General features: G+C 54.5%; 1 protein-coding gene across 1 annotated transcript; it reads left to right on the forward strand.

Moving 5' to 3' along the window:
• The first annotated feature begins 478 nt into the window (after nt 1–478).
• On the forward strand, nt 479–14,395 carry STK35 (serine/threonine kinase 35). The gene is made up of 4 exons (XM_066331059.1): nt 479–560; nt 1,375–1,986; nt 7,353–8,100; nt 14,253–14,395. The coding sequence occupies exons 1-3, from the start codon at nt 479–481 to the stop codon at nt 8,063–8,065; spliced, it is 1,407 nt and encodes a 468-aa protein (XP_066187156.1). The 3' UTR covers nt 8,066–8,100; nt 14,253–14,395.
• Nucleotides 14,396–24,273: the final 9,878 nt, after the last annotated feature.

The raw sequence follows: 24,273 nt of genomic DNA on the forward strand, positions 1-24,273 counted from the left end.
GGAGCGAGACGGCGGCGTGCAAAGCCCCGAGCTCGGGGGGCTGCCAGCCACCAGCAGCGCCAGGAATAGGATGAGACCCCCGGGCAGCCCGGAATGGACGGATATTCGTGATGCCCACGGCCTGAGGGGTGAAAAGAAATCTGGGCACTGTGCATGGGACAGGGACCTCTGTGGTCCATTCCACCTGCTCACAGGAGAAATGTCACCAAACCAGCCCCACGCGGAGCCAGTACTCAACTGTGGGGACACGGTCATCCCGGGGGGACACACTGCAGCCCTGCGGTCTCCTCCCGGCCCTTGCTGCCCCTCTTGGGACCGGTGCCCGTCCCAACACACAGTGGGTGCCGCGCCGCTCGACGCCACCCTGGGGTGCCCCCAAAACCCTCGGTGCCGGCCCGCAGGGCAGAGGGGTCCTCTCGGGATCGCAGCCACTTTCCTGGGGAACTTCCAGTTGGAAAGTCCCCGGTGATCCCCGGCAATGGGGTCGAACCGTCGGGGTGAGCGCGGCGCCCGAATGCTGCCGGAGAAACCGCCCCCGAGCCGCGCGCCCGCCCTTCCCGGTGCGGCTGCACAGCGCCGGTTCGCCGAACATCCAGCACCGCGCCTACCGCTGACACAACGGCTCCCGGGGATTTACCGGGTCTCGAGGATTTATTGGGTCCCGGAGTACCAACCCCTCCCCGGGGAATCACCTCCCTGACGGTGTCACCTCCCCGCCGGGTCATCACCTACAACGTGTGCACCGCCCCCCTCCCCAGCGCACGGAGCACCGTGTCCCGGAGCATCACTCCCCTGGCGGCATCACACACAGCCCTCCCCGGTGCACCGGACCCCTTGTACCGCACGGCAACCCCCGGTGCACCGCTCCTCCCAGCCCACCCCGGGGCATCCCGCCCTCCCGGTTCACCGCCCGTCCCGGGGCGGTGGGAGGGGGCTGGTGGGGGCGGGTCACCCCCCGCCGTTACATAAGGGGTTACGTCAGGGCGCGCGGCCACGCTCTTATCCCACCGCCGCCGCCGCCGCCGCTCCCCCACCCCGCCCATTCACACGCCGCCGCGCAGCGCCCGGCCCGGAGTCCCCGCCGCCGCTCCCCAGGTGAGCCCCACGGGTGAGGCCTGAGCCCGCACCGCCTCCCCCGGGCCGCACCCGGAGGGAAGGAGGGAGGGACAGTGTGGGACCCGCGGCGGACGCCGAGGCCCCCATGACCGGCCTGTTTACACCGGCGCGGCGCGTACCACCGTGGCGGGGGAGCGGGAGGGGTCTGCCGCCGCGCTGAGCCCCGGCCGCGCAGAGTCGCGCTGGCGGCGCCGAGACCCGGTTACCGCGCCCGGGGCGGGAAACCCGGACCTCCCTTTCCGAGTACGGGGCCGGCAGCGGCGAAAGGCCGAGCCCCGTCGCGGCGGCCGCCGCCACCCCCCGGCGCCGCAGTGGTTCGCCCCGCGCGGCCGCGATTGGCCGAGCGCTTAAAGAAGCCGGCAGCGCGCGCTTTTCCGCCCCGCGGCGCGGCGGCGGTTTCGGCGCGTGCCCCCTCGCCCGCGCGGCGCTGCCCGGCACGCGGGGCGGGGGGGGCCATGGACGGCGGCCGCCGCGGGACACAAAGGACGGCGCAGCGGCGGCGGGCGACGCGGCGCGGGGCCATGGCGGCGGCGGCGGCGGCGGCGGGGCCGGGCATCGGCGGCGGCGGCGGTGGCCCGCGGTACAGCCTGCTGGCCGAGATCGGCCGCGGCGCCTACGGCGTGGTGTACGAGGCGGTGTCGGGCCGCAGCGGCGCCCGACTGGCGGTGAAGCGGATCCGCTGCGACGCTCCCGAGAACGTGGAGCTGGCGCTGGCCGAGTTCTGGGCCCTGACGAGCCTCCGGCGGCAGCACCCCAACGTGGTGCGGTTCGAGGAGTGCGTCCTGCAGCGGCACGGCCTGGGGCAGCGCATGAGCCACGGCAACAAGCGCAGCCAGCTCTACCTGCGCCTCGTCGAGACCTCCCTCAAAGGTACCGGCATTCCCGGCACGGCCCCGGTGCCCTCCTGGGGCATCTCCCGGGCTGCCCTCCCACACCCAGGGCCTCCAGGGTCCCTGTGCGTGACACCCGTGTCACTCAGCCCTACCCCTGAGCACCTGGGTCTGCCACCTCCCTGCTGCCAGCAATGGCCTCCACACTCAGATCCTCCCGCCCCGTTCGCAGGTTACACCCCCAGAGAAGGTGACTGCTGGGACGCCCCATGCAGGTCATCCTGTTTTTGTCTCCTTTCTCCATGGACACCCTTCCACAATACCTGCACCTCAGACACTGCTGCTGCCCTCACTTGCTCCCCATCACCCTATTGCTCAAATCCCTCCTGGGCATTGCCTGTGCTTAGGAGTACCCAAAGCTCCCCCCAGCTCTCACTGTGCCCTTCTTCTAGCCTCAACTCGCTGCTTTTCCAGTGTAACCACCCCTGGGCTCTCCCTGCTGTGCCCCTGAGCACCCATCACCCCTCTTGGGGTCCTCTCTGGGGTATCTGCTCTAGGCTTGCTCCCATCACTCATCTCTGTCCTGTCCCTGCAGGGCTCCCCCCACAGCAATTCTGTTTTGCTGCCACTCACCCTGAACACACCTGAAGAACCCTTGTTCTGGACCCTGTTCCCCCATGCTGTGCCATCCCCTCCACTCTCCTGTACGATGCTCCCAGTAACCCATTCCCTAACCCCCACTAATGCCTGTAGTCTGGGCTAATACCCTCATGTCTTGCAGCATTGCCTGTGGGGGTCCCTCCAGGTGCCCTGCAGTTGTGCCCCCAGTCCTGAGGGTTCCTGTTGTCACCTCCTGGTTCATACCTAACCCTTGGGGGACATTCCTGTGTGCTGGACCCTTGGCTATTGCTGACTCGACCTCCCTTACCCGCTAAATCCTGAGACTCCGTCTGCTACCCTGACCTGTGCCACAGCCCACACACATCCCTTGAGGACCTTCACAGCCTTTGCCCCAGTCACACCAAGGGGACATCTCCCCCTCTCTGCCCATCCTGTCCCATCTCTGAACACTCCAAGGCTGCAGCATACTACAGCTCAAGATCTCACAGCTTTAGGACTGTCTCCATGTCCCCCCTGTTGCTGGCTCTGTGGAACAGCCCTGGAAGCACTAATGCCTGTAGTCTGGGTTAATACCCTCATTTTCCTCAGGATCCCTCAGCAGCGTCACAGGGCTGTCAGGGGTCACCTTCTCCTGTCACAGCCGATAGCTGTGATGGTGGCATCTCCAAAATGCTCCCTCCTTCCCTTTGCTCACTTGGCTGTTTGTCAGACCCAGCTTTTCCAATGTGCTGTGAGAAGTGGAAAAATACTGGAGCCCTGTGCCTTGATGCCCCTGTGCCCCCCAGCCTGTGAGCAGAACCAATCACCCCAATCCTTCCTTCCCCAAACTTGTGTGCCAGGGTTCCTGTCAGCTCCTTGGGGTGCTCAGTCTCCCTGAGCCTGCAGTTTAGGCAGCCCCCACACCAGGCACAGAGTTCATGCAAAGCTCCTGAGATCCATCTTCTGAGCAAACCTGTGGCTCTGACTGTCTGCCCTGTCTGTCCCTTCTGTATCTCTGGTGGCTGGACATGTCCAGACCTGCCTGGCTCTCCCCAGGCATCCCAGCTTCTGCTCTTCCTTCACACAACCATCCAAGGGAGGCTCCCTGAGAACGGCAGTGTCCAAATTCCTGTACAGCCAGGGCACACAGCTCGATGGGAGAGGAGCCAACTCTTCCCTTCGGGTGTGTGTCCAGCTATAGCAGGAATGGGAGGTCCTGCCCCCATCTGTCATGTTGCCCATCCTGAGGACAGGTGGCTTGTCTTGGGGAAAACTCCCGGGTAGCTGGAGGTGCCCCATCTCCAGATGGGGAAGGAGACCCATAGGTGCCCCACCTCTAGACGAGGTTGAGCCTCCTGAATTCCCAGCAGTGGGGAGAGCTTTGCCTGCTCTGCTCCTACTGCAGCCCCTCAGAGGGGAGCAGAGCTGGGCTCTGCATTCCCAGCCTGGACAGGAGTAGCTTAACTCCTCAAACCAAGCTAGAGCACATTCTCCTTTCTGTCTGCTTGGCTGCTCTCGGGGCTGTGTTGTGCCAGGCAGCCTGTGCTTGCTGCCTTCCCAAGCCTTGGGTCTGATAGATGTGAATAAATATTTTCAAAACAAAGGTTGGAGCTGGGTGAGCCCTGCAGGTCTCCCGCTCTCCTTCCCTGCCAGCAGCAGGGCTGGAGCTGTGGCCGTGGAGCTGTGCTGCCGTGCCATTCTGCACGACCGCAGCTGGGCTATTTACGGGCCAGCGCAGATGCTGTGCCAACGTGCCGGGGCTCAGGGCATGGCCAGGATTAATCCGAGACTTTCTCAATTGGGAGCACAACTGTCGGGTTATCAGGCAGGGTTAGGTCTCAGCTACGGTGCAGAGCCTGAACCTTTATCATTTTAACGAGATGTGGAGTAATTAAATTTAAAGGGCAGGGCGTGAAAAGGAAGGTGAAAGCTCGGTGCTGAGCTGGAGGAGAGGCATGTACCAGTGCAATGTGCTCAGAGCCCTGCCACAGAAGCACCTCCAGTGCTTATGCACATCACATGCCCTTCTTGTTGCTAACCTGGAGCAGTGACAGCTGCCTTAAGTGAACAGGTATAAGGTGTTGCTTCCTGGTCGTCCCATGTCACCTGTGGGGCCATCAACCTCTCACCAGCACTCGTAGGCTGCCCTGGCATCAACTCCCTGTGTTGCCATCATTCTAACTGCCTGGAATTCTATGCTGCCAGCTCCCATCTCTCTGGTGTAGCCTTCTTGCACAGAGGGAGTCAGAGGTTACATGTGGTAAGCACTGGGGTGCTGCTTCTGCTCTCACTGGATTTTTATTTCCCCTGTGAAGCTAAGCAAATTAGCTTGCTGCTAATGAGTTCCCAGGATGGGATGGGGGAGGTTTGTGTGTGCTGCTGGAAAGATGGAGTGTGAGTGTGTACCATCATGTGTTTGGGCAGGGAGCACATGGGGATGCTGGCTTGGTGATAGAGAACAGGTCCAGCCTGTCATTGGCATCTCCTCAGCTCTTGACTGCTTGTCTTCAGTTTGCTAACATCTCATCTTTAGGGAGCGTCTTGCCAGCTCTTTATGTTTAAAGCTGTTTGTTTTGAAGGCAGGAAGATGATTTAACAACTAAAACACTTTCAGATTACAGAAAGAAAATGAGGAAATATTACTTTTGGCTTAAGCCTCTATTCGCAATGCTCCACCCAAAGTGAAGTGCCTGGTGCTCAGCTACTGCTGGATCCCTGTCATCTTTCCTATGCTTGCTGAGCTTCAGGGGCCAATTTTTAAATCAGAGCCTTCCTTATGCTAAAAACAAACCTTGGCTTGTTAAAGCTAACAGGTCCTGGCTGCTGCTGAGCCAGTGTTTGAGGCACTTCCTGTGGGAAGGGGCTGCCAGCAGTGCTGTGCGGATGCTCCACCTGGCTGTGTGTGAGGGATGTGGGGCTCTACCATGCTCCTTGTGATGGTTTGATTCCTAGAGAAGAGACAGACACTCCTGCTCCTTGTGTTGGGGCTGTATGGCTGCAGAGGAGAGCAGGAAAGCCAAGCCCTGTGTCCTGCTGTGATGTCACTCGGGGTTTAACAAATCAAGTTGGTGGCAGCTGTGTGAGCTGGGGTTGTGCTGGTTGTGCTGGAGTCTCTGCTCCCAGGACAGGCAGGTTCTCCTTCAGTTTCCGTGCTGTCATGCCAAAGGTGGCTTGCACCAGAGAAGCTGCTTTTTCTGGTCAGCATTTTAGTCTCCAGAGTCAAGCTGTCCTGTGCTGCTCCCAGCTGGCCCTTGGGCTTGCATGGGGAGCCTCCTTCCAGCCAGATGAGACCCCCAAAGTGTAACTCCACCCTTGTTCTTTCATCCCCCAGATCTAACCTTCAGACCTAATCTCAGCGAAAGATTGCTGATTATGGGGAGGTGCAGCCAAATCCTTCTGTTGTGCAAATTTCCATTTCCACAGCAGTAGCCATGGATACAGACTGTTTGTGCAAATAACCAATATTCCCGCCCACACCAACTGCTGACCAGTGCAGCCCAGGGCTGGGTGGCCCTGGTAGTCCTTGGCTTTACCTGCTGCTGGAAGTTTTTTGCTTTCCCAGATGCTCTCTAGGGCTTTGCTCAAACAAAACCCAGCTTTGTCAAATAGGTGGAGTTATTTAACTGCTTTCAAAAACACTTGAGTTCAGCTGTGGGACTTTTTAACTCTGGCAGAGGTGAGTGGTATCCTCCAGCTTCCCTCTTATGACGCTTGAAGATAAAAAAAATCGATTTCTACAGCAAAATGATGCTCTGGTGGTGTGTGTAGGCTCTGCCAATCACCTCGGTGCTCTCTGGAGGAGGTTTGGGGTCTGACCTTGGGGTTTGCATTCCTGGCATCAGCTAACTGGGGTCGGTCTGTTGCTAATGCTCCCTGGGGCATCCTGGCATCCCTGGGGAGCACCAGTGGCAGACCTGGCCCCATTAGCTGATGTGATGCTGTTGTGTTCTTCACATGTCTAACTGATGTGCAAGAGAGTCCTTCCTTAGGCAGGAGTTTTGTGGAGTAAAGCCTGAGATGCACTGAGCCTGAAGAGCTCAGTTTGATGTCTGGTGACAGAAGAAGCTGTTTGGAGTGTAATTCTGAGTAGTAGGAGTACTTACAGTCACAAGTGTGGCTGAGATTACACTCAGCAAATATTGTTTGCAGCTTGGACCTCTAGTTTCCTCTCATTAAAGACTTGTTGGCACTTAATGAAAGCTGGATGAAGTGGCAGAGTTTCCCCAGCACAAATGCAATCCTAAAATGTGCAGATTTGGTCTCGGAAGACCCAGTGGGCCACGGGGCTTGGATCTGGTGTGACCACTCTTGGCAAGACTGTGCTGGCACAGTGTTAAGGGCTGTGATTTACTCCCTGTGTGCAGTTCCAGTAAAGTGTATAAAATGAGCCAGCTTTTGCCTCCTTCAGCAGAGCTCAGGTGGGAGAGGAGGCATTCACAGAAGTGATTTTTTTTCCTGTAGATTCACTACTAATTGTGCTTTTAGCTTTGGCTGTCAGAGCCCGGGGAGAATGGCCTGATGGTAGGACTGAAGATGTTCTCTGCACTTTGCTGGGAGGAGGTCCCTGAGCTGGTTCTCAGCACTGGGTTTGGATGAGGTGCTGGTGTGTTGTGCTGAACAGGATCCCAAAGTACTTGAAGCCACAGCAGTACCAGTATCACTGCTGGTGCTCTGCAGTGCAGTAGGTCCCAGTCACATTCCCAAAATTTTTTACTATCCACAAAAACCACACCTGTTCCTCAGCCATCCTGGGTTAGTATGAACTTTGAAATGTATCTGAAAATCCCTTTTATCCCTTTTGGTCAGGTGAGAGGATCCTGGGCTATGCAGAGGAGCCTTGCTACCTGTGGTTTGTCATGGAGTTCTGTGAAGGGGGAGACCTCAACCAGTACGTGCTGTCCCGAAGGCCCGACCCAGCCACCAACAAGAGCTTCATGCTGCAGCTGACCAGCGCCATTGCCTTCCTGCACAAGAACCACATTGTCCACCGGGACCTGAAGCCAGACAACATCCTGATAACTGAGAAATCTGGCACCCCTGTGCTCAAGGTGGCTGACTTTGGGCTGAGCAAGGTCTGTGCTGGCCTGACTGCTCGGGGCAAGGAGGGTGGGCACGAGAACAAAAATGTGAATGTGAACAAGTACTGGCTGTCCTCGGCCTGTGGCTCTGATTTCTACATGGCACCCGAGGTGTGGGAGGGACACTACACTGCCAAGGCTGACATCTTTGCCCTCGGCATCATCATCTGGGCCATGATTGAGAGGATCACTTTCATTGATGCTGAGACCAAGAAGGAGCTGCTGGGGACTTACATCAAGCAGGGGACTGAGATTGTGCCCGTTGGGGAAGCGCTGCTAGAAAACCCAAAGATGGAGCTGCACATCCCTCAGAAACGCAGGACTTCCATGTCTGAGGGGATCAAGCAGCTCTTGAAAGACATGTTGGCTGCTAACCCGCAGGATCGACCTGATGCCTTTGAGCTTGAAACCAGAATGGACCAGGTTACATGTGCTGCTTAAATTCAGGACAAGGCACCGCTGTGCTTTGCAGCTGGGTAAGTGATTCGCACTTTTTATCTTATTTCTGTCGGCTTTACTGGCCCAATAGTGCACTTTGTAGTGACACAAAGGAGTCTTTTATGTTCCTAGAGCTATTTCTATAGTGACTCATCAGAGCACTTCTGAGGTTGTTTTCACCTATTCTACTGCAAAAATAAAATAGAGGTGAGAAATAGACTTAGCAGCTGCACATCCTGTCACTGCCCAAGGGCCCAGCTGGCCGGGCTGGGCAGGAGCCTTGCTCCTCAGAGGCCCAGGCCAGTGGCTGAGGCAGGCTGGGACACACCAGAAACACCTGCAAGCACTTGCTATAAGCTTTGGGGACATCTGTCTCTCTCAGGTCTGAGATCTGCCAGTTCTGTCTCCTCTGCTGTGTGATGTAATTTCCAAGGTCTGTGCTGGAGCTCCCTGTCTAGCACCATCCCTCTCCCCTGTGACACTTGAACAGGACACCTCGGGGCCCAGCTGGCTCAGTGAGTAGGCACCAAGTGGCACATCTGTCTTGGCACAAAACTCTTTGCTTTCACCTTCAAGGCACGTGGGTCCATCTTGTGGCTCTGTTTCATTTCCCTATTAAAGGCAGGACTTCCCTTTGGTGTGAACGTTAGTGGCCCAGACCCAGGAGATGCTTTGGTCTCCAGCGTCTGTGTTTGTAGACCTGTGTCTACTCAGGAAGGAAGCTTAAAAACAGCGCTGCTCAGATGGAGCTCAGCTCTGTCCAGAGAGAGTCCCCTCCCTTCTCCCTCCCTGCTAAACAGTGTCAAGCTCAGAGGTCCTGAACCTGAGGCCTGGGTGGTCACACATGGTCTGGAAGGACCCCCAGGGATGTGGTGTAGCTGGCAGTGTCATTCACCAGTGACACAAAAGGACTGGGAGGTGTTGCCTACATGGCAAAGCTGTCTGTAAACAGGAGCTGTTACTAGGGATTCTCCCAGCCAAACATTTCAATGAAACTGAAGAATTACAGATTACCGGGGTGAGGCTGACGTCTTTCCAGCCCACATCCTTTCTCAGGCTCCTGCAGAGCTGCCTGCCCATCACTGGTCCCAGGAGATCTTTGACAGCCTGCCTGTGTCAGGTGCTGGCATCACAGCTTGGGCCCCAGCCCTCTCCTCGCCCCAAAACCACACACAGCCAGCTGAGCTGGAGCTAACCATGGATGCAAGAGGGCAAAGAGGGAGGAAATCGTGTCCTTGTCCAGCACTTAACAGCCCTCAGCTGATGGCTTTGTGCTTGTCCAGCTCTGAGAGCAAGCCCCTAGCAGCAGGTGTTGGGGAAGGGAGAGGTATTTTGGCAGATTTTATTAAAACCTCTCATTGCTGCCACCTGAGGGGTCCTGAGTTTATGGAAAATGCTGTGGTGCCTGACCCCCCTGCCCACCTCTCCATGTGCCCAGGTACACTCTGCTATCTGTAGAGAAATAGGGAGAGAAATGAAAAGACCTATTGGGTAGGTCTTGTTCTTTTCTGTAGGTTTGTCCAAACTGATCCACAGATCATCCCCTCTGCACTCTTCCACGAATGAAATATTTAACACCCATCTCAAGTGCCATTAACTGATTCAAGCATTGCTGCCTGGGGCTGGTTACTGGTCCCAGTGCAAGTGTGGGCTGGGGATTAGGGTGGGGGAATGAGTCTGTGGAAATGTGAGCCCTTAAGATGGGTGTGCTTCAGCCCCGGGGCCAGAGCAGACACCCTGCCTTGTGCCCCGGGGCGAGGCGTGGGGCTGTGGGAGCAGCTCTGCTGCCCATGGAGGGTCAGGCTGGGCTCTGCCATCTGCACTGGCTCTGTGCTGACACGATGCTGCTGCGTTATGCAACCAGCCCCTGCCCTCGGGGGAAAATTCATCCTGCGCAGATCTGCGGAATAGTACATGAAGGGATAACAAACACGGAGGGGACAGTCCTACCCCGCGGCTGTTTGCTCAAACCCAGCTGCCTTGTGCAGCCCCCCCCCACTTCATCCATGAGTCTGCACCGATTGCTCCGTCGTGACACAGCTGCAGCAGCCAGGGATGCTCTTACATAACCCAAGCTGGCACATGGAGCGTGGTCGCTTGGCCCAGATAGAGCCCAGCCCCAGCCATATGTTCAAACCCAGAGTATTCCTCCGCCTCGCTCGTGGGGCGGCCCGAATGTTCGGTGCGCTTTGCTGTGTGGTCTTCCTGGTGTAGTTGTGCAGTCAAATCAGCCTTCTTCTGGTTGCTATTAAATGCAAATCTTAAATTGGAAACCTGCTTGAGAAGCTTAAAATGGGATTTAGAGCAGAGCCTGAATTCTGCTCTCAGGTAATTTTAGTTGACCGAGAAACTCACGTAACCTCTTCCAACTTATTTGTGGCATTGGCGTGTAGCTTTGCTATGCTGGGTTATGCAGCAGGTTCTTCCCCAGGACAGTTCAGACCTGCTCAGCCTTGGTTCATGTCATAACCTGGAAAACTGTAACCTCCCTGACCTAGGGGATTGGATTTTTGCTTACTCTTTGGTATGTCACTGACCTGTTCAGATTTCACTTCATGTCTCAGCAGCTTTGCCTTTAGTTCTGCCACAGATGCTGCACGCACCTGAGAGCTTCGTGCTCTGTTATCCTTCCAAAATGCAGATAGGAAATGTCAGTCTCAGACAGGAAAGTGTTTTTGGCTTGGTTTATGCTGGGCCCTGGGCTGCCTGAAGTGGAGATGTTTCTCCTTGCTCTTCCCACTGCTGGTGGCCCCGGGGACAATAGTTCCAGCAGAGATGGGCAGCATTTCCATGAGAAAAACAAAGTTATTCTCTTTAATGTGAACAATTTTTCCCTACCTTCTGGAAGTGTTTAGCTATAGCCAAGTTTATCTACAGCTCTCTTGAGTTGTTGGCAAAAGCTGCATTTTGGGCTAAGAGGACAAAAGCCTTTCTAGTACAATTAGGGAGTGGCTGGGTTGTGCTGGGTATCTGCTGATGGGTCTCTCTGACTGTGTGATGCCCAGCACTGCCCACGGGGAAGTATATCACTCCTCCTTCGCAGTACTGGAAGGCTGGAATGACTGTTCAGATTCCAGACGTGAACATCATCTTTCTGTCTTGCCTTTGTAGTTGCCCTCCAGATTCCCTGGGGATGGGGAAGGGGCTCCCAGAGATGTTGCTCCAGTGGAATCATCTGATGGGGGTGGGTTTAGACAGGTTGCAGAGGAAAAAGGTACACTGGCAGTGTGGCCTTTTGCTGCTCAGTGCTGTGACACAGGGGCCTTGGCCACAGAAACACCAAGGGCAAATACAGCAGCACCCACCACTGACAGTTACATGTTTAAGAAACTTTGTAGTTTTAGTTCACACGGGACATTAAATTCAATGGTTGTGATTGGTATAGAGCCAGCTTGAGCCAGCTTGTTCTGGTAGATTCCATGATACTTTCACTGTGGATAAAACAGTGGGTCTGATTTTGGGTGGATGCTCAAGTTGAATGGCAAGAATCTGTGCAGGCTGCAGCATCTGGGGGGGCTGTCATGAGCAGGAAGGTGTTCAATAGCTGTGGCCAGTCTGGTTCTCTCCAGCACTCCTCTGTCACTGGGTTTGATTATTCTAGTTTCAGCTGAAAGTGGCTGTTTGTATTTGCATTGTTCTGCTCTTTGCATTTTCAACGTGCACCAGGAGCTGATGCTGAACAAGCTCATGTGCTCACCCTGCATGATGGTGTCTACCCTGGCCAGAGCTCTCTGGTGCTGTGCCCAACCACTCCCAGCACTGCTGATAAACTGCTGCCCTCTGGAATTTCAGAGCTGGAGGATGGACAGGGACCAGGGACACAGCAGCAGCTCTGAGAGCTGTCAGTGAACTTGATGCTGCTGCATCGAGTTAGAGCTTGTCTGTTAGTATCACTCAGCTCAAGTTTTACTCACTGGCCAGTTAAAGGACAGCAATTTCATTCCTAAAACAATGTTGGTTTTGACTTTATACTGTTTTCAGGGTGGTTTGTGGATCTTGGCATGGACAAAAGCCACAGGACAGTAAAAGCAAGGTCAGTTCCTCTTCTCAGCTGTAACAGTGAATGCAGCATCACAGGGGCCACCCCATAGAGTGTCGACACTCTTCTGGGCAGTGTTGATTCTACCTGGGGGGAAATGAAGCCCTGAGGGTGACCTGGACTGTCTCACCTCTGGCCAGTTGTATTGTGTTTGTTTGCTTGCTGTCACCCCTGCTTTGCCTTCTGAGGGAGGTCGCTGCAGTTGGATTTAAGGTACAGAGCAAGAGGGAAGGCTCAGGAGATAAATCAGGCACTCAGCCCCTTTCCCTCCCTCTCTGTGTTCCCACATAGGGGCAGATGACATGGTTAACACGAGGAGGTGATGGGTTATCTCTCCCTCCTCTGTGCTGAGTCCTCTCTGCCGTGCAGACCCCACTGCCACTGCCCCTCTGTGTGACCCACACATTGGTGATGTCTTGCATGCTGGGTGAGGGCTCCATGGGCTGCTGGTTCACATCCTGCTGATGCCGAATGAACATTCGAGCTGATTAAAACTATAAGTGGCATCAGTGGAGGGATTAAAAGCTCTTGAACAAGCCCCTGCACAAACGTGCGTCAGTGGGGTGAGCTCTCCTGTCTCAGAGCAGTGAGCTCAGGGCTGCTCAAGCAAGCACTTTCCCTGAAAATGTTCCTACTCCAGGGAAGCACAAACAGAAACCATGCCCTACTTGCTAACGAAGCTGCATAATAGGAGAATCCTTCCAGAAGTATCCTTGTGTGTTTGCCCTGACCTAATGTCTGTGTGCCTCTCGCCTCCTCAAACAGAAAGGCTTTATTCTGATGGCAGTCTGCAAAAATGGCATCCCTTGGTTAACCTCTCCTGGAAAGGAGTGCACCCATGACCCTGCCTTCTGCTCTGACCAGCCTTGTCCTTTAGAAATGTGTTCCTCAGGCAGGGATTTCTTTAATGAGATTTCCTAGGGCTAAGGGATTGGAGTCATTTGCTGGGCAGTGGCATTTTTTCTGCAGTGGGTCTTTCCCACTGCTCCCCTGCTGTCTCTGCAGAGCCCCTTACCCATTCCTGGTGGGATGGGACCTGCCCCTGCTGAATAGGGAGCTACATCCACCCCCCACGTTTTTTTCCCATGTAACTGTCTGAGTTTAGAGCTCATGGACCACCCCTGCTGGTTCCCAGCACAACCACTGCCCTGGGCTCTGCTGGTGCCTCCTTGAGTTTGGGACATCCTAAAGGATGTATTTTTCAGTACAGAAGTGACATCATGTGTACGTGTGCTGTTCTTCTGCTGTCCACAGGGAGTTTTCTGGGTTGCAAACAAATTGTGTGGAAAATGCTGGTGGCTTTTGTGCAGAGTTGAGCATTCCCATGTCCCTGAGCTCAGAGGACAGGAGAGTGCCAGGGCTCTGGATGAAGAGGTGCAGCACCTCTGCTGCTACAGGGACCATAGGGGTTGTTATATGTTGAGGCTTTTGCCAAAGCAGGGATTGGTGCAGCAATACCTGCCTGTTCTACTCTAAAATCCGTGACACTGAGCATCCTTGTGGGCTGAGCTGTGAACCTCTCCTGCTCTGCTTCCAGCTGCACCAACCTGGATTTTACTCACCTCTTGCAGAGCCACTCACGATGCCTGAGCTGCTGCTGACGCAGTGGGTGAGTGGTGTGAGGCATCTCAGGGGTTGCAGCTGTTCCACCTTTCCTGGTGGAGTACAGGGAGCCAGCACTCACAGACACATCACGTGGATTCTCAAGGCCAGGCTTTGCCGTGGGAACACTTGTCCTTGTTCCAGCAGGACTGTCACTGTGGAGAGCTGTGTGGGATGGGGCTGAGTTGTGGGGCTGTGGGGAGATGCTCAGCCCCAGCCAGCCCGCCCCAGCTCAGCCCCTGCCCTGGGGCAGCTGGATATGTGCTGTCCTTGGCAGTGTGCTCCGTACACTGCTGTCTGAGTCCCTCTGGGAAAAGACTGACTGTAAACTGAGTCCAGTTCATATCTGGACCAATAGTAAAAGCAATGGATAGTAGAGAGATGTGGCAGCAGCTGTTTTGGACTAACTGAGATAAGTGGGCAGGTGGCAGGAGTAGTGTCCTACACCCCTTCCATCCAGGAGCCAGTTCCTGGAGTCACAGTGTAGTAACTGAGACAAGCCACTGATAAACCTGACCTCTCTTTCTCCTCTCTTGTTTTTTCTTGCAGATTTATTTACCAGGGACCCATAATCTCCATTATTTATGTGCGACAAGGAAGTCAAAGATAAGGGAAGATGCTGATACAGAAGATCCCTGGTCTGCAGGATCTCTGGCAATGTGAAATATTTGGGTGTTACTATTTTGTGTTGGGAAGGGGTGTTGTGGGGGTGTAGGAGGGGGCTGCAGGGACCTGTGGAAGAACACAAGCTGGCAGCTGTCACATTCATGAGACTTTGAAACAAGATCCAGAGAGCAGAGCTGCCCTTGCCCAGCCCTCCCTGTGTCTCCTGTGCTGCTCTGTGACTCAGATGTTTCCAGGAATGTGGTTCCGTAAGGAAGTAGCAATCAGCAGGCTGATGGTGAGGTGTGCTGCCAGGCATCAGCTCTGAGTCCAGCTGTGCACAAATTTTGAGTTCAAAGCTATTGATTTTGCCTAGGAAAAATGGGAGCAAAGTGGTGACTAGGTTTGCATTGGGAGTGCAGTGCTTTAGGAAAAATGAGTCTCTTGGACCACATGTTGCAAGCAGCTAAATAACTTCATAGCCAGGCAGCTCCAGAATAGGTGGTCCTTGCCAGGCTTGTGAACAGCTGACTTAAGGATAGAGTAGGATAAACAACCTGGAAAGCCATTTGGCAAAGCAGGTCATCCCAAGCTGGATTTCATTATCATCTTTGTTACTGTCTTGCTGTACAGAGGGAACTGGGGAGCAGCTGAATACATTTTCAGATTGACATCATCTAATTATAAGAGAAACAGAAAGCAGTCCACTGCTCTGATCCAGTTAAGGCCAAACTTCAGTCGATAGGAACAATGCTATGGAGAGAAGGCGGTTTGGCCTTAATGGGTCATGGGCTGGATTCTAGCCTCCCCCAGGACACTTTTACCTGCTAGCTAATGATCTCCAGGAAGCAAAAGGCAATGCTGCTGTTCAGGGTGTGTTACAGTGCAGCTCAGGTCAGGAGATGGGAACCTCAGGCTGAGCAGTTTATACTCAATTTCCTTGCCTGTATTTAGAGCAAAACTCCTATTCTGGGACTGCCCTGTGTTGATGATCTTTAGACTTTGCTCACTGTAACTGCAATGTAAAGCACCACCTCTTCTCTACCCTGCAGCTTCTGAGCCACCTAAAATGTTTCTCAGCAGGTGAAATCACCCAGCAGTGGTCTGGGAAGTGGGCTGGTCTGACCCAGCATCATTCTTGAGCTGCCAGGGTGCTCAGTCTGGAGCTGGCCATGGCCACGAGCAGGAAAGAGTCCCCTCATCCCTGACTGTGGAAACTGCTCCTTAGCTGCAACTTTCATCTGCTATCACTGGAAGGCTCCTAACTGGCAGCACTTCCATCTGTCTCCTCACTGTACTATGCTGACGTCACAGGAATGAACGGAAATAGAGGAAATCCAGGTGGGCTCAGACAGAGCAGGGAAAGGATGGGAGGGCTTCTTTCTTCTCTTCCATCTTTTCTAGGATACAAAGCTAAAGCTGTGGCTGCAGGAAGCTCTGGTCCTTCTTAGGGGGACCAGGAGGCTCCAGACTGGCTGTCTGTGACTTGTGAACATATGGACAGCACAAATGCACTACCAAGCCCTTGTTCTCACACTTGTGCTTGTGTTTGTCCCTAGTGACTCTTCTGTGGGCTGCAGCTGCATGGGATTCCTGCAGCTTCCTGTGCTGCATCCCACAGGAAAGGGAGAGTGAACCATTTAGCTCACAAGTGCAGTGTTAGTGCCCTGATCACTGGACCATCCTTCCTCCACCTGGCAGAGCCTTTGCTCCTGACTGTTACAGCTATTCTAACCGAACCCTGGCCTGAAGGGGTGCAGTAAGGGCAGGAGGTGAAGCTGGGAGGCAGTGAGTGGACTGCCCTGTTCTTCTCAGAAGAGGAGTGAGTCCAGCAGGCCCTGGGAGGGTCAGCCCTCTTGGTCCACTGCTGTTTCAGGCCATCTTCGAACCACACATCTCCACCTCAGCTTTTGCATTGCAGATGTGTTTTTCAAGCAGCTTGATGTTAGTGAGCTAGACCGTAGTGCCTTACTTAGGATTTAGCATTCACTTCCAAGGAGGAGTCCTAGGGCTGCTAGCCTTTGGCCAATGTAGATGTTTCCCTGATTAGTTGATCTTTTTAAGAGCATTTCTCTCTGATTTTGCTGCTGTTTGTGCTCAACTCCCCAGACTATACAGGAACCTTTTGTTTACAGCTCCCCACATCTCTCCTTTAGTTACTTTGGCCCAGACCAGCACTTCCTCTAGAACAAGGTGGGAACAGAGAACAGCTCAAACCTGCATATGTTGTGGGATGAAGAATGTTTAGGCTTCTCTTCCCAGGTGGGTCTATTGGGCATCACCTGCCCAAGTCCTGCAGGCCAAACTCTGCTGTGGATGTTTGGCACTAGGATGCACCGCTGGGAAAACCCAAGTTTAAGAAAGCAGCACTGAGCCTGTGGTCCATTTCCCAGCCCAGGGCCATGCTGTCTGTCTCTTCCTGGCTGCAGTGAAGCTGAGCATCAAGATGCTGGAGGTAGCTGGTTAGTGTGGGGGGAGCCACGCCCCCCTTGCAGAACTCTCCGGGCTTGTGTGGACACAGATGGTTCCCATGCCAGGGGAGTGATTGTATGAAACTGTTTACTTCTGATTTTGCTGTTTACAAGAGGGATGTGGGGTGGGTGGGGGGAACAAGCCAAGCCTCAGGAGGATTGGGAAACGTGTTATCTGCACCAGCCTGCAGCAAGGCCGAAACCACTGGCAACATGCAGGTGTTATGGGGATCTCCCGGCCAGCTTTGGTCCATGGGGAGGAAAGCAGAGGTGGCTCTAGCCTAGAGGGGTTAGATTAGCTCCCCTATATCCCCTTGCTGCTGTGTTTGAGGTTCAGCAGTGCTAGTGACAGATAAGAGTTACCCCTGTGGTCTTCCTTTACTCCTCAGGACCCAGCTCCTTTACATATCACAGGCTCCCAGAGCCTTTCTGGAGCAATAAGATGTAAAACAAGCATTACCATCGTCGTGGAAATCCTCCGTTGTGTGCAGTGTCTGTCTCCTCCGTATGCAGTACGAGTCTGGGTTTAAGCCTGCGTCACAGGACAGCTGCTGCAGGGCACAAACTGGGATTTGTTTCCCTGGGCTTTCTGCAGGTCAGGAGAACAGGGAAATGCGCTGCTGCTTTCCTTCCTTACCCCAGACCTATGCTGCCCAAGTCTCACACTACAGCTGCCCGGGGCAAGGGTGCTCCTGGTCCCCTTTTCAGCAATGCTGGCAAGGGATGGGTGAGTGGAGCTCAGTGCCTTGCTCCACTCCTCACAGCCCCTGTCCCATCAGCCAGGGCAGCATTGGGAAAGCAGAGCCCCCATTTCCTTTGCACCAGAATGCAGCCAATGCTTGTGCCACTGTTGTGGGCAGAGTTGTGCCAGTGGCTCCTGTGCTCCTCAGCTGGTTACAGGCGCATCCAGCGTGTGGGCCCTTCATGTCCAGAAGCATTTCACACTTCAGGGCAGGGTGTCTGAGGTGATGGGTGTAGCTGGAAGGGAAGGGCAGGGAGCTGCTCTCTTCCAGCTGTGATCTGCCGGATCATTCCTCTGGAGTCTGCCCAAATGCTTTTCGCCCTGAGGGTGTGTCTAGGCTGCTGGAAGAGCTCACAGGGGCCATACGGGAGTGCCTGGTGTCCCCAGCCTGGCTCCTGTTCCCTCTGCAGCAGCTGCCCAGGCCGGCATGGGCCTTCAGCCCACTCACCCAGCAGAAAACAACAGCTTTGCAGGGTGAGCTGCTTCACTACTGCACCAGCAGGGTTCTGAGTGAGCCCCAGGACAGGGGGCACCTTGCCCCAGCCCTGCTGAGGGCTCTCCCCACTTCCCACAGCTTCTGTGCTGAGTTAGTAAGAGCAGAAGGCTTAAACCCAGACTCCAAACTAAAGATAATATTAGTAAATTAATTTGTTTTTTCTTTTTTGTTGTTTTTTCTTTTCTTTTTTTTTTTTTTTTTTTTTTTTGCACAGAAGCTGGTAATCTAGGACCTATGTGTGAACAACTTTATATAAATATTTTTTGTACTTGATTTACTTGGGTTGGTATGAACATTCTATTTAAGTTCTTTGAACACTGTGGATCCCCTGATATGTATGAATGGCAGAGGCTTTGTATAAATTAAGGGACGTTTGTGTGAATAAAGTTATTTGGTGGGGTTGAAAAGCCACACACAACTTAAAACGTGAGCTCTGTGTTTGTCTTTTGCTGTGCTGGCAGTAGTGGGGTTGAAAGAGCGTCCCTGGCAACAGTGGGCAGACCAAGGCCCTAAAGCAGCTCTGCCTCCATCCTAGAGGGCAGGTCCAGCTAAGCCTGAGCTGGAACTGGGCTAGCTGGCCTGACCTCAGGCCTTAGGGCACTAAACCAAGGCACACCAGCCAGTGCCAACCAGAACGTGGCTCCCTGACATGCAGCACTTGTGGCCCTTTATGCTTACCCTGGATTAGGATTAGCCCCATTCTTGATGCAGGCACCAAGTAGGACATTGTTATTAGTAGGACAGGCACGCTTGGCCTCTGCCTGCACAGAAACACCTTCCCATCCTTCCCCTTCCTCCCCCTCTGGCCACAAGCTGACAACCCCATGGTTCAGGAGCCAGAAAGGATGAGCAGCCCCTCACCCAGCTGGCTGCCAACTCTGGAGGTGCCTGCAAACCACGACGAAAATGCCCAGGAGAACTATCACTTGAGTAGCCACAATCCTTTTGCACAGATCCTCTGCCCCAAATCCCAGATGATCGAGCTGGTCACAGCAGCTGGGAGCCTCCAGTGCTACAACTGCCATCCACAATGCGACAAGCATCACGAGGTTGAGCCGCATCCTGCAGCCACGGGCTTTTCCTGTGGCTGATGTCCCCAGGTGTCCAGCAGCCTGGGGCCACCCCGAGGCGGCGTGGGACACGGGCTGTCCCGGCACCGGGGCCGCTCTCCAGCCCTTGCGTAACGGCCCCGCAGCCTGGCGCGACCCGCGGCAGCCGCAGCGCCCGCGCTGGGACGTGCTGGGCAGCCAGTCCTCCCCTGCCGCTCCCCCTGCGGCAGCCTCAGCACCGCGTGGCCGTGGGCTCCCCCCGCACGGCCGTCAGCATTGTGCTCCTTAATCGCTGCCGACAGGCACCTGAAATGGATGTTTTCAGCCCAGTGGGGCCGCAGGGAGCCTGGCCGACCACAGCCGGAGCGATGCCGAGGGGCCGGAGCGGCTCCGCTCGCTGGTTGGCAAGCGGGCCCCAGGCTGTGTTTCCTCCCGCTTCCTGCTGGGTTATCTCGGGCACTGACTGCGCAGCGCCCATTGTGAGGGGCAGCCCGGGGTGCTCAAACATCCTCGAGTCCTGCCCAAAGCATCCTACCTTGCAGGCAGGGAAGGGGCTGCATTGGCTCCAGTCACACTGGCCCCCAGTGTGGGAGAAGCCCCGAGGCTGTCCCTGTCCTGGTGACAAATGCAGCTGCAGTGACCTGCCGTGCTGCACTGCTGTTGCCCACCAAATGCAGTCACTCCAAAAATCTCTGTCACAAATGCTGCAGCACCTCCAAGAACACTTCTGCTCTTGTGACTTCCCCCTGGTTTAAGCTACGCCAGTGACAAGGATCATGTTGCCTCCAGGCTCATTGCACCTCGCTCTTCTTTGTGACCAGACACAAAATATGCCCTGGGAGCCCCATGGTCCCTGACTCCCAGCTCGGGCCTTGCAAATGGGGTGAAACAGCCCCAGCAGGAGCTTGGGTTTGGAGCCTGGCTCACCTCTCACGTGTGCTGCAGGTGAGGAACTGGTAAGGGCAGGTGACCGCACAGCACAGCCAAAAAGCACCATTAATGAGGAACTTGATGTCAGTCATCAACAGAGATGTTTCACTCTGGATTTGCTCTCTGGAGACCTGTTATTTTGCATGCAAAGAGGTTTGCTGAACTCCACAAATGTGCTTCAAGCATTTGACAGCTGACAGAATCCCCCAGGAGCCACCAGCCCTGTGCTCCTCAGAGACCGGGAGTGGGGCATGTGCTGGGGCAGAACTGCACATGGCAAAGGCCACGGCCAGGCAGCAGGGCCAGGCTGGGAAAGGCAAGGACAGACCTGGCAGCCACCATGGCTGTGAGGCCAGTCACAGTCCTGAGTGCCAGCACCAACCTCATCTGGAGAGATTAAATCTCAGAGTCGTGGTGAGATGCTGCAGCCATGGCTTTGCTCTCACTCTCTTTGCTTACACAGAAACATTTTCAAGACCCTTCCCTCCACAGAAGCTGTGTTTTTCAGCTGAAGCACCAAGTCATTCATCACAAAATGTAAGTCCATGTTTCTTTTAATACCTCTTGAGCTCCTCAAGCAGCAGCCACTTCAGCAGCCCTCGCTGGGCCAGAGCGACACCAGCTGCTGCTTGAACTGGTGGGAGGAGAGCAAGGTCCATTGTATTGTCGAAGGACATTCATTTGCCTCATCCCCACACTGATGAATTGCTCCATTTGCCCGTGTCAGGCTCCAGCACAGCAGAGGATGAACAGCTAAAGCTGCACTAAGCCCACACACTCCATTGAGCTGGGAGATGACTCAGAGGAGGCTCTCCGTGCGGGTGGAGGTGACAATGAACACAAGGGACAAAAGCCGAGTGAGCAGGGACTGTGCTCTCCCCGCTGACCCACTGTGAGGCAGAAGCCTGGACCCTCCTCACCCTCTGTCGCCCTGTTCAATGGCAGGACAGTCATGGGGGTCCTCAGACAGCCCAGCCACAGTGCTCTGCCACAAGGCTGTGGATGGCACCAAGCTTAAATACCTTTCATCCCATTGCACACAATTATCAGCAGCTCACGAGCTCAGACAGGAGCAGTGCAATGTGTGTGGAATGGCCGTGAGCCCCATCCCTCCTTCTGCAGAACCCAGGCTGCCCTGCCCAGGGGACCCGGGGGATGGAGCAGGGGGAGCTGCATCATCATAGCCACCTCCTAATTCCACACAAGGCTTCAAAAAATGTAATTTTTGCCTGCAATCTGTCTCAAATGCATTGTGCAGTCTGTCCACCCCACGCACACCCCACCTGCCTCTCCCCAACAGTAGAGACTGCACGTGGCAGCAGCAGCAGCTTCACCCAGAGCCACTTCGGGTCAGTCTCAGTTCCGTGAACAAAAACTGCTTCCCCAGCTCGTTTCCTGACAGAACTGATGGCCTGTGCCCCTCTTGGGACTCAGAACTTGCTGGGAGGCAGCAAGGGAGGGAATTAAGAACTATTTCCTCTGCCAGAGATAAAACAAGCTTCTCAGCCAAGAGCTTTAATTTTTTTTCATTGTACAGGTTTTGCAAGGGAATCTTATTCTCCAGAATTGCATCCGCCTCCAACCCCACTTAGAGCTGCCAAAGTTTACACTTCCCTCGGGATCAGCATGCAGCAGCAGAGATGGATGGGATGACACGGGCTTGACTTCACCCTTCTGTCCTGCTGCCGGAGCCAGAGGCTGTCAGGATTCCCAGAGGACCCCCCTGCTCTGGCCCTGTGCTGCAGCTCCTCCAGCCCCCTGGATCAACCCCCCAGACCACAGCCATGGGGGTCCACAGCTCCTGCCCCAGCGTAGGGGCTGGATGAGGCCCTGGGGAGAGCACCCCTGTGAGCAGCAACAAAGCCCAACATCACTCCAAGCTCTGACTCTGCTTCCTCCACACAGATCCAGCCCCACAGTCACTCCTGTCTAACCCAGTGTCTGTGATCGTGTGAAAGATGCTCCCAAAAAAGCTTTCTGGGAATCAGTGAGGGCACTAAAATGGCTGTGCAGAGTTCACCTCCCGTTCTCCACAAACCCAAGTAGGTCATTATCTCTCTGTGAGCCTCAATCCCTCCTTGTGGTGCAGACGTGCCTCAGTCCTGGCCCTTCACACACAGACAAATGTTCCTCAAAGCACTGTAGCATTGAAGAAATAAAAGCCCTTCCTTGCTCCTGCAGTTTGCAGTCTCCCTTGCTTGTAGGCTGTTGTGGGATCAAACGCTTCGGGCTGATTTATCCATGGGAGATGGAAGGCCAGACAGATGGGAGGGAGCGCAAGCCCAGCCGGGCGATAAATCACAGCAGGGCAGCTCCGCCCGCCGTGCTCCGCGGCTGTGCCGGTCACCGAGTTCCCAGCGGGATCAATGCTCCAGCCCTGAGCTGTGTCCATGTCCCATTCCCTGGGGAGGAAGGGGCACACATCCAGCTCCCCAGGCATGCTGCACCTCAGCATTATCCTGCCTGTGCTCCCTGCCAGGCACAGCCTCGAGCAGTGACTAGGGGACAAGCTGCAGGCTCAGCAAGCTTCCCAGATCCTGTCTTTGATCTCCCACATCCAAGGAAACGTGACCCCCTTGGGAAGTTCCCTGGTTAAAGGGGAAGCACACTCGCTGCTGGGTTGAGGCTGCCAGCAAGGGATGTCTCATGGGATCTGGGACAGGACAATCTGCCTTGAACTTAAGCTCAAGGACGTCTGTCTTGCAAAGCTCAGCACAGTAAAAGGAGATCTGAACGGGCTTTTGATGAGCTTCCATTAAGATAAAGGAGCTCCCTGATCCCGCTCCATCTCCCTGAGCGAGATCATCAATAAACCAGCGCCGCTGCAGCCTGCGGCTCAGAGGGGCTCTCGACTCTCCTGTCCACACGTGTCGGGTGCTTAAATTAATGTCATCGCCGAAGAAAGGAGGGGGTACCCACCCCAGGGGTCTCCTTTGGTGCCAAGACTTGTCCGGGCTGTCCATCCGTCAGCACGGGCGGAAAGAAGAGCCTAGGAGGCAACTGCTCCTGAGGAAATACGGTGTGATCGCGAGGCTCAGACCAGGGAAGATTTTTGTCCCAAACCAGCGTCCAAATCCCCAAATTTATTGACCCGCTCTATGCAAACAGCCACTACAAATTCTGGCACGTCCAGGCTTTGGGGCTCCCTTCTCGGGTGCCATTAGTGGGTGTAATGAGCTGGAGATAATTGCTGCCTCGGGGACACAATTAACTCTTTCCTACCCTGGTCCAGCTGGGGCTTTTTGCATCCCACAAGAGCAATTTCCTCCCTCCTTCCCCCGGCTTCCTTAGAAAACTTCAATTCCTCTTCCTTCTCAAAGTGAGCCTCTGAATCAGAGTCTGACGAACACCACGAGTTCACTGATGTGTGGCTGTGATTTAGGGTTGGAATATATTTGGAAAGTATAATTTATTTCAGGTATCTGAGGCACCAGTGAAACTGGGAGCCAGCAGTGAGTAAATCAGTCATACCCTTGTGATGATGGGGGCTGCAGCCTTTATGTTGCTCTGAAAATCCTGCTTCCACGCAGCTGGGTGAATATCATGAAGGATGGGTACTATTTGGGACTGCAGGGATAACTCAGGCACCCTGGAGGAGATGATGTTGGGAGACTTTAAGGAACATGCTGCCACTTGGACACAACCCCTAGCAGAAAGGTCAATGTTGCACAGCCCTCTGTCCTGGGATAGGGATCATCTGGAACCAGGTGCTACCCAAAGAACTGCTCCTAACCTGGCACTTGCCTCGACCAGGTACCACCTGGAAGCAGCAGAAGAGGAACCAGCACAAAGTCCACCCTCGTCCCTGCCTCTGTGGTCATTGTCTTTTACAGCAAATCTCTTTTTCAGAAATGCAGAAGGTGTGAAATATGAAGACAGAAATTGCCAGTGACTTTTAATTTGGGTTCTGCCAATTTTTCTGTTCCAGCTATTGATTTTCCATAAAGATTAATCCCTGCTCCCAGCTTTCTCTGACAGGCACTATCTGGATGTTTTGCTTACCCTCAGTGTGGAAATATATGTTTTATTAAGTGTCAGAGCTCACTAATGAGAAGAAGGAGGAAAATCAATTGTCTGCTTATATCTTGATCTCAGACAGGACTAACAAGTTCTTTATTTTGGTGCTGTGGACAGGACAGGCAGAGTGACAAACAGTGACAGTGGCTGTCAGCTCTGTCACAGACACAGCTCAGCTGATGAGGAGGGCAAAGGGTTACACGGTGTTGAAGGCTTCAAACACATTTGTATGTGTATTAATTCAAAGAGATTCATAGAATGC

The sequence above is a fragment of the Sylvia atricapilla genome, chromosome 16 (assembly GCF_009819655.1).
Source record: "Sylvia atricapilla isolate bSylAtr1 chromosome 16, bSylAtr1.pri, whole genome shotgun sequence".
NCBI classification, from domain to species: domain Eukaryota; kingdom Metazoa; phylum Chordata; class Aves; order Passeriformes; family Sylviidae; genus Sylvia; species Sylvia atricapilla.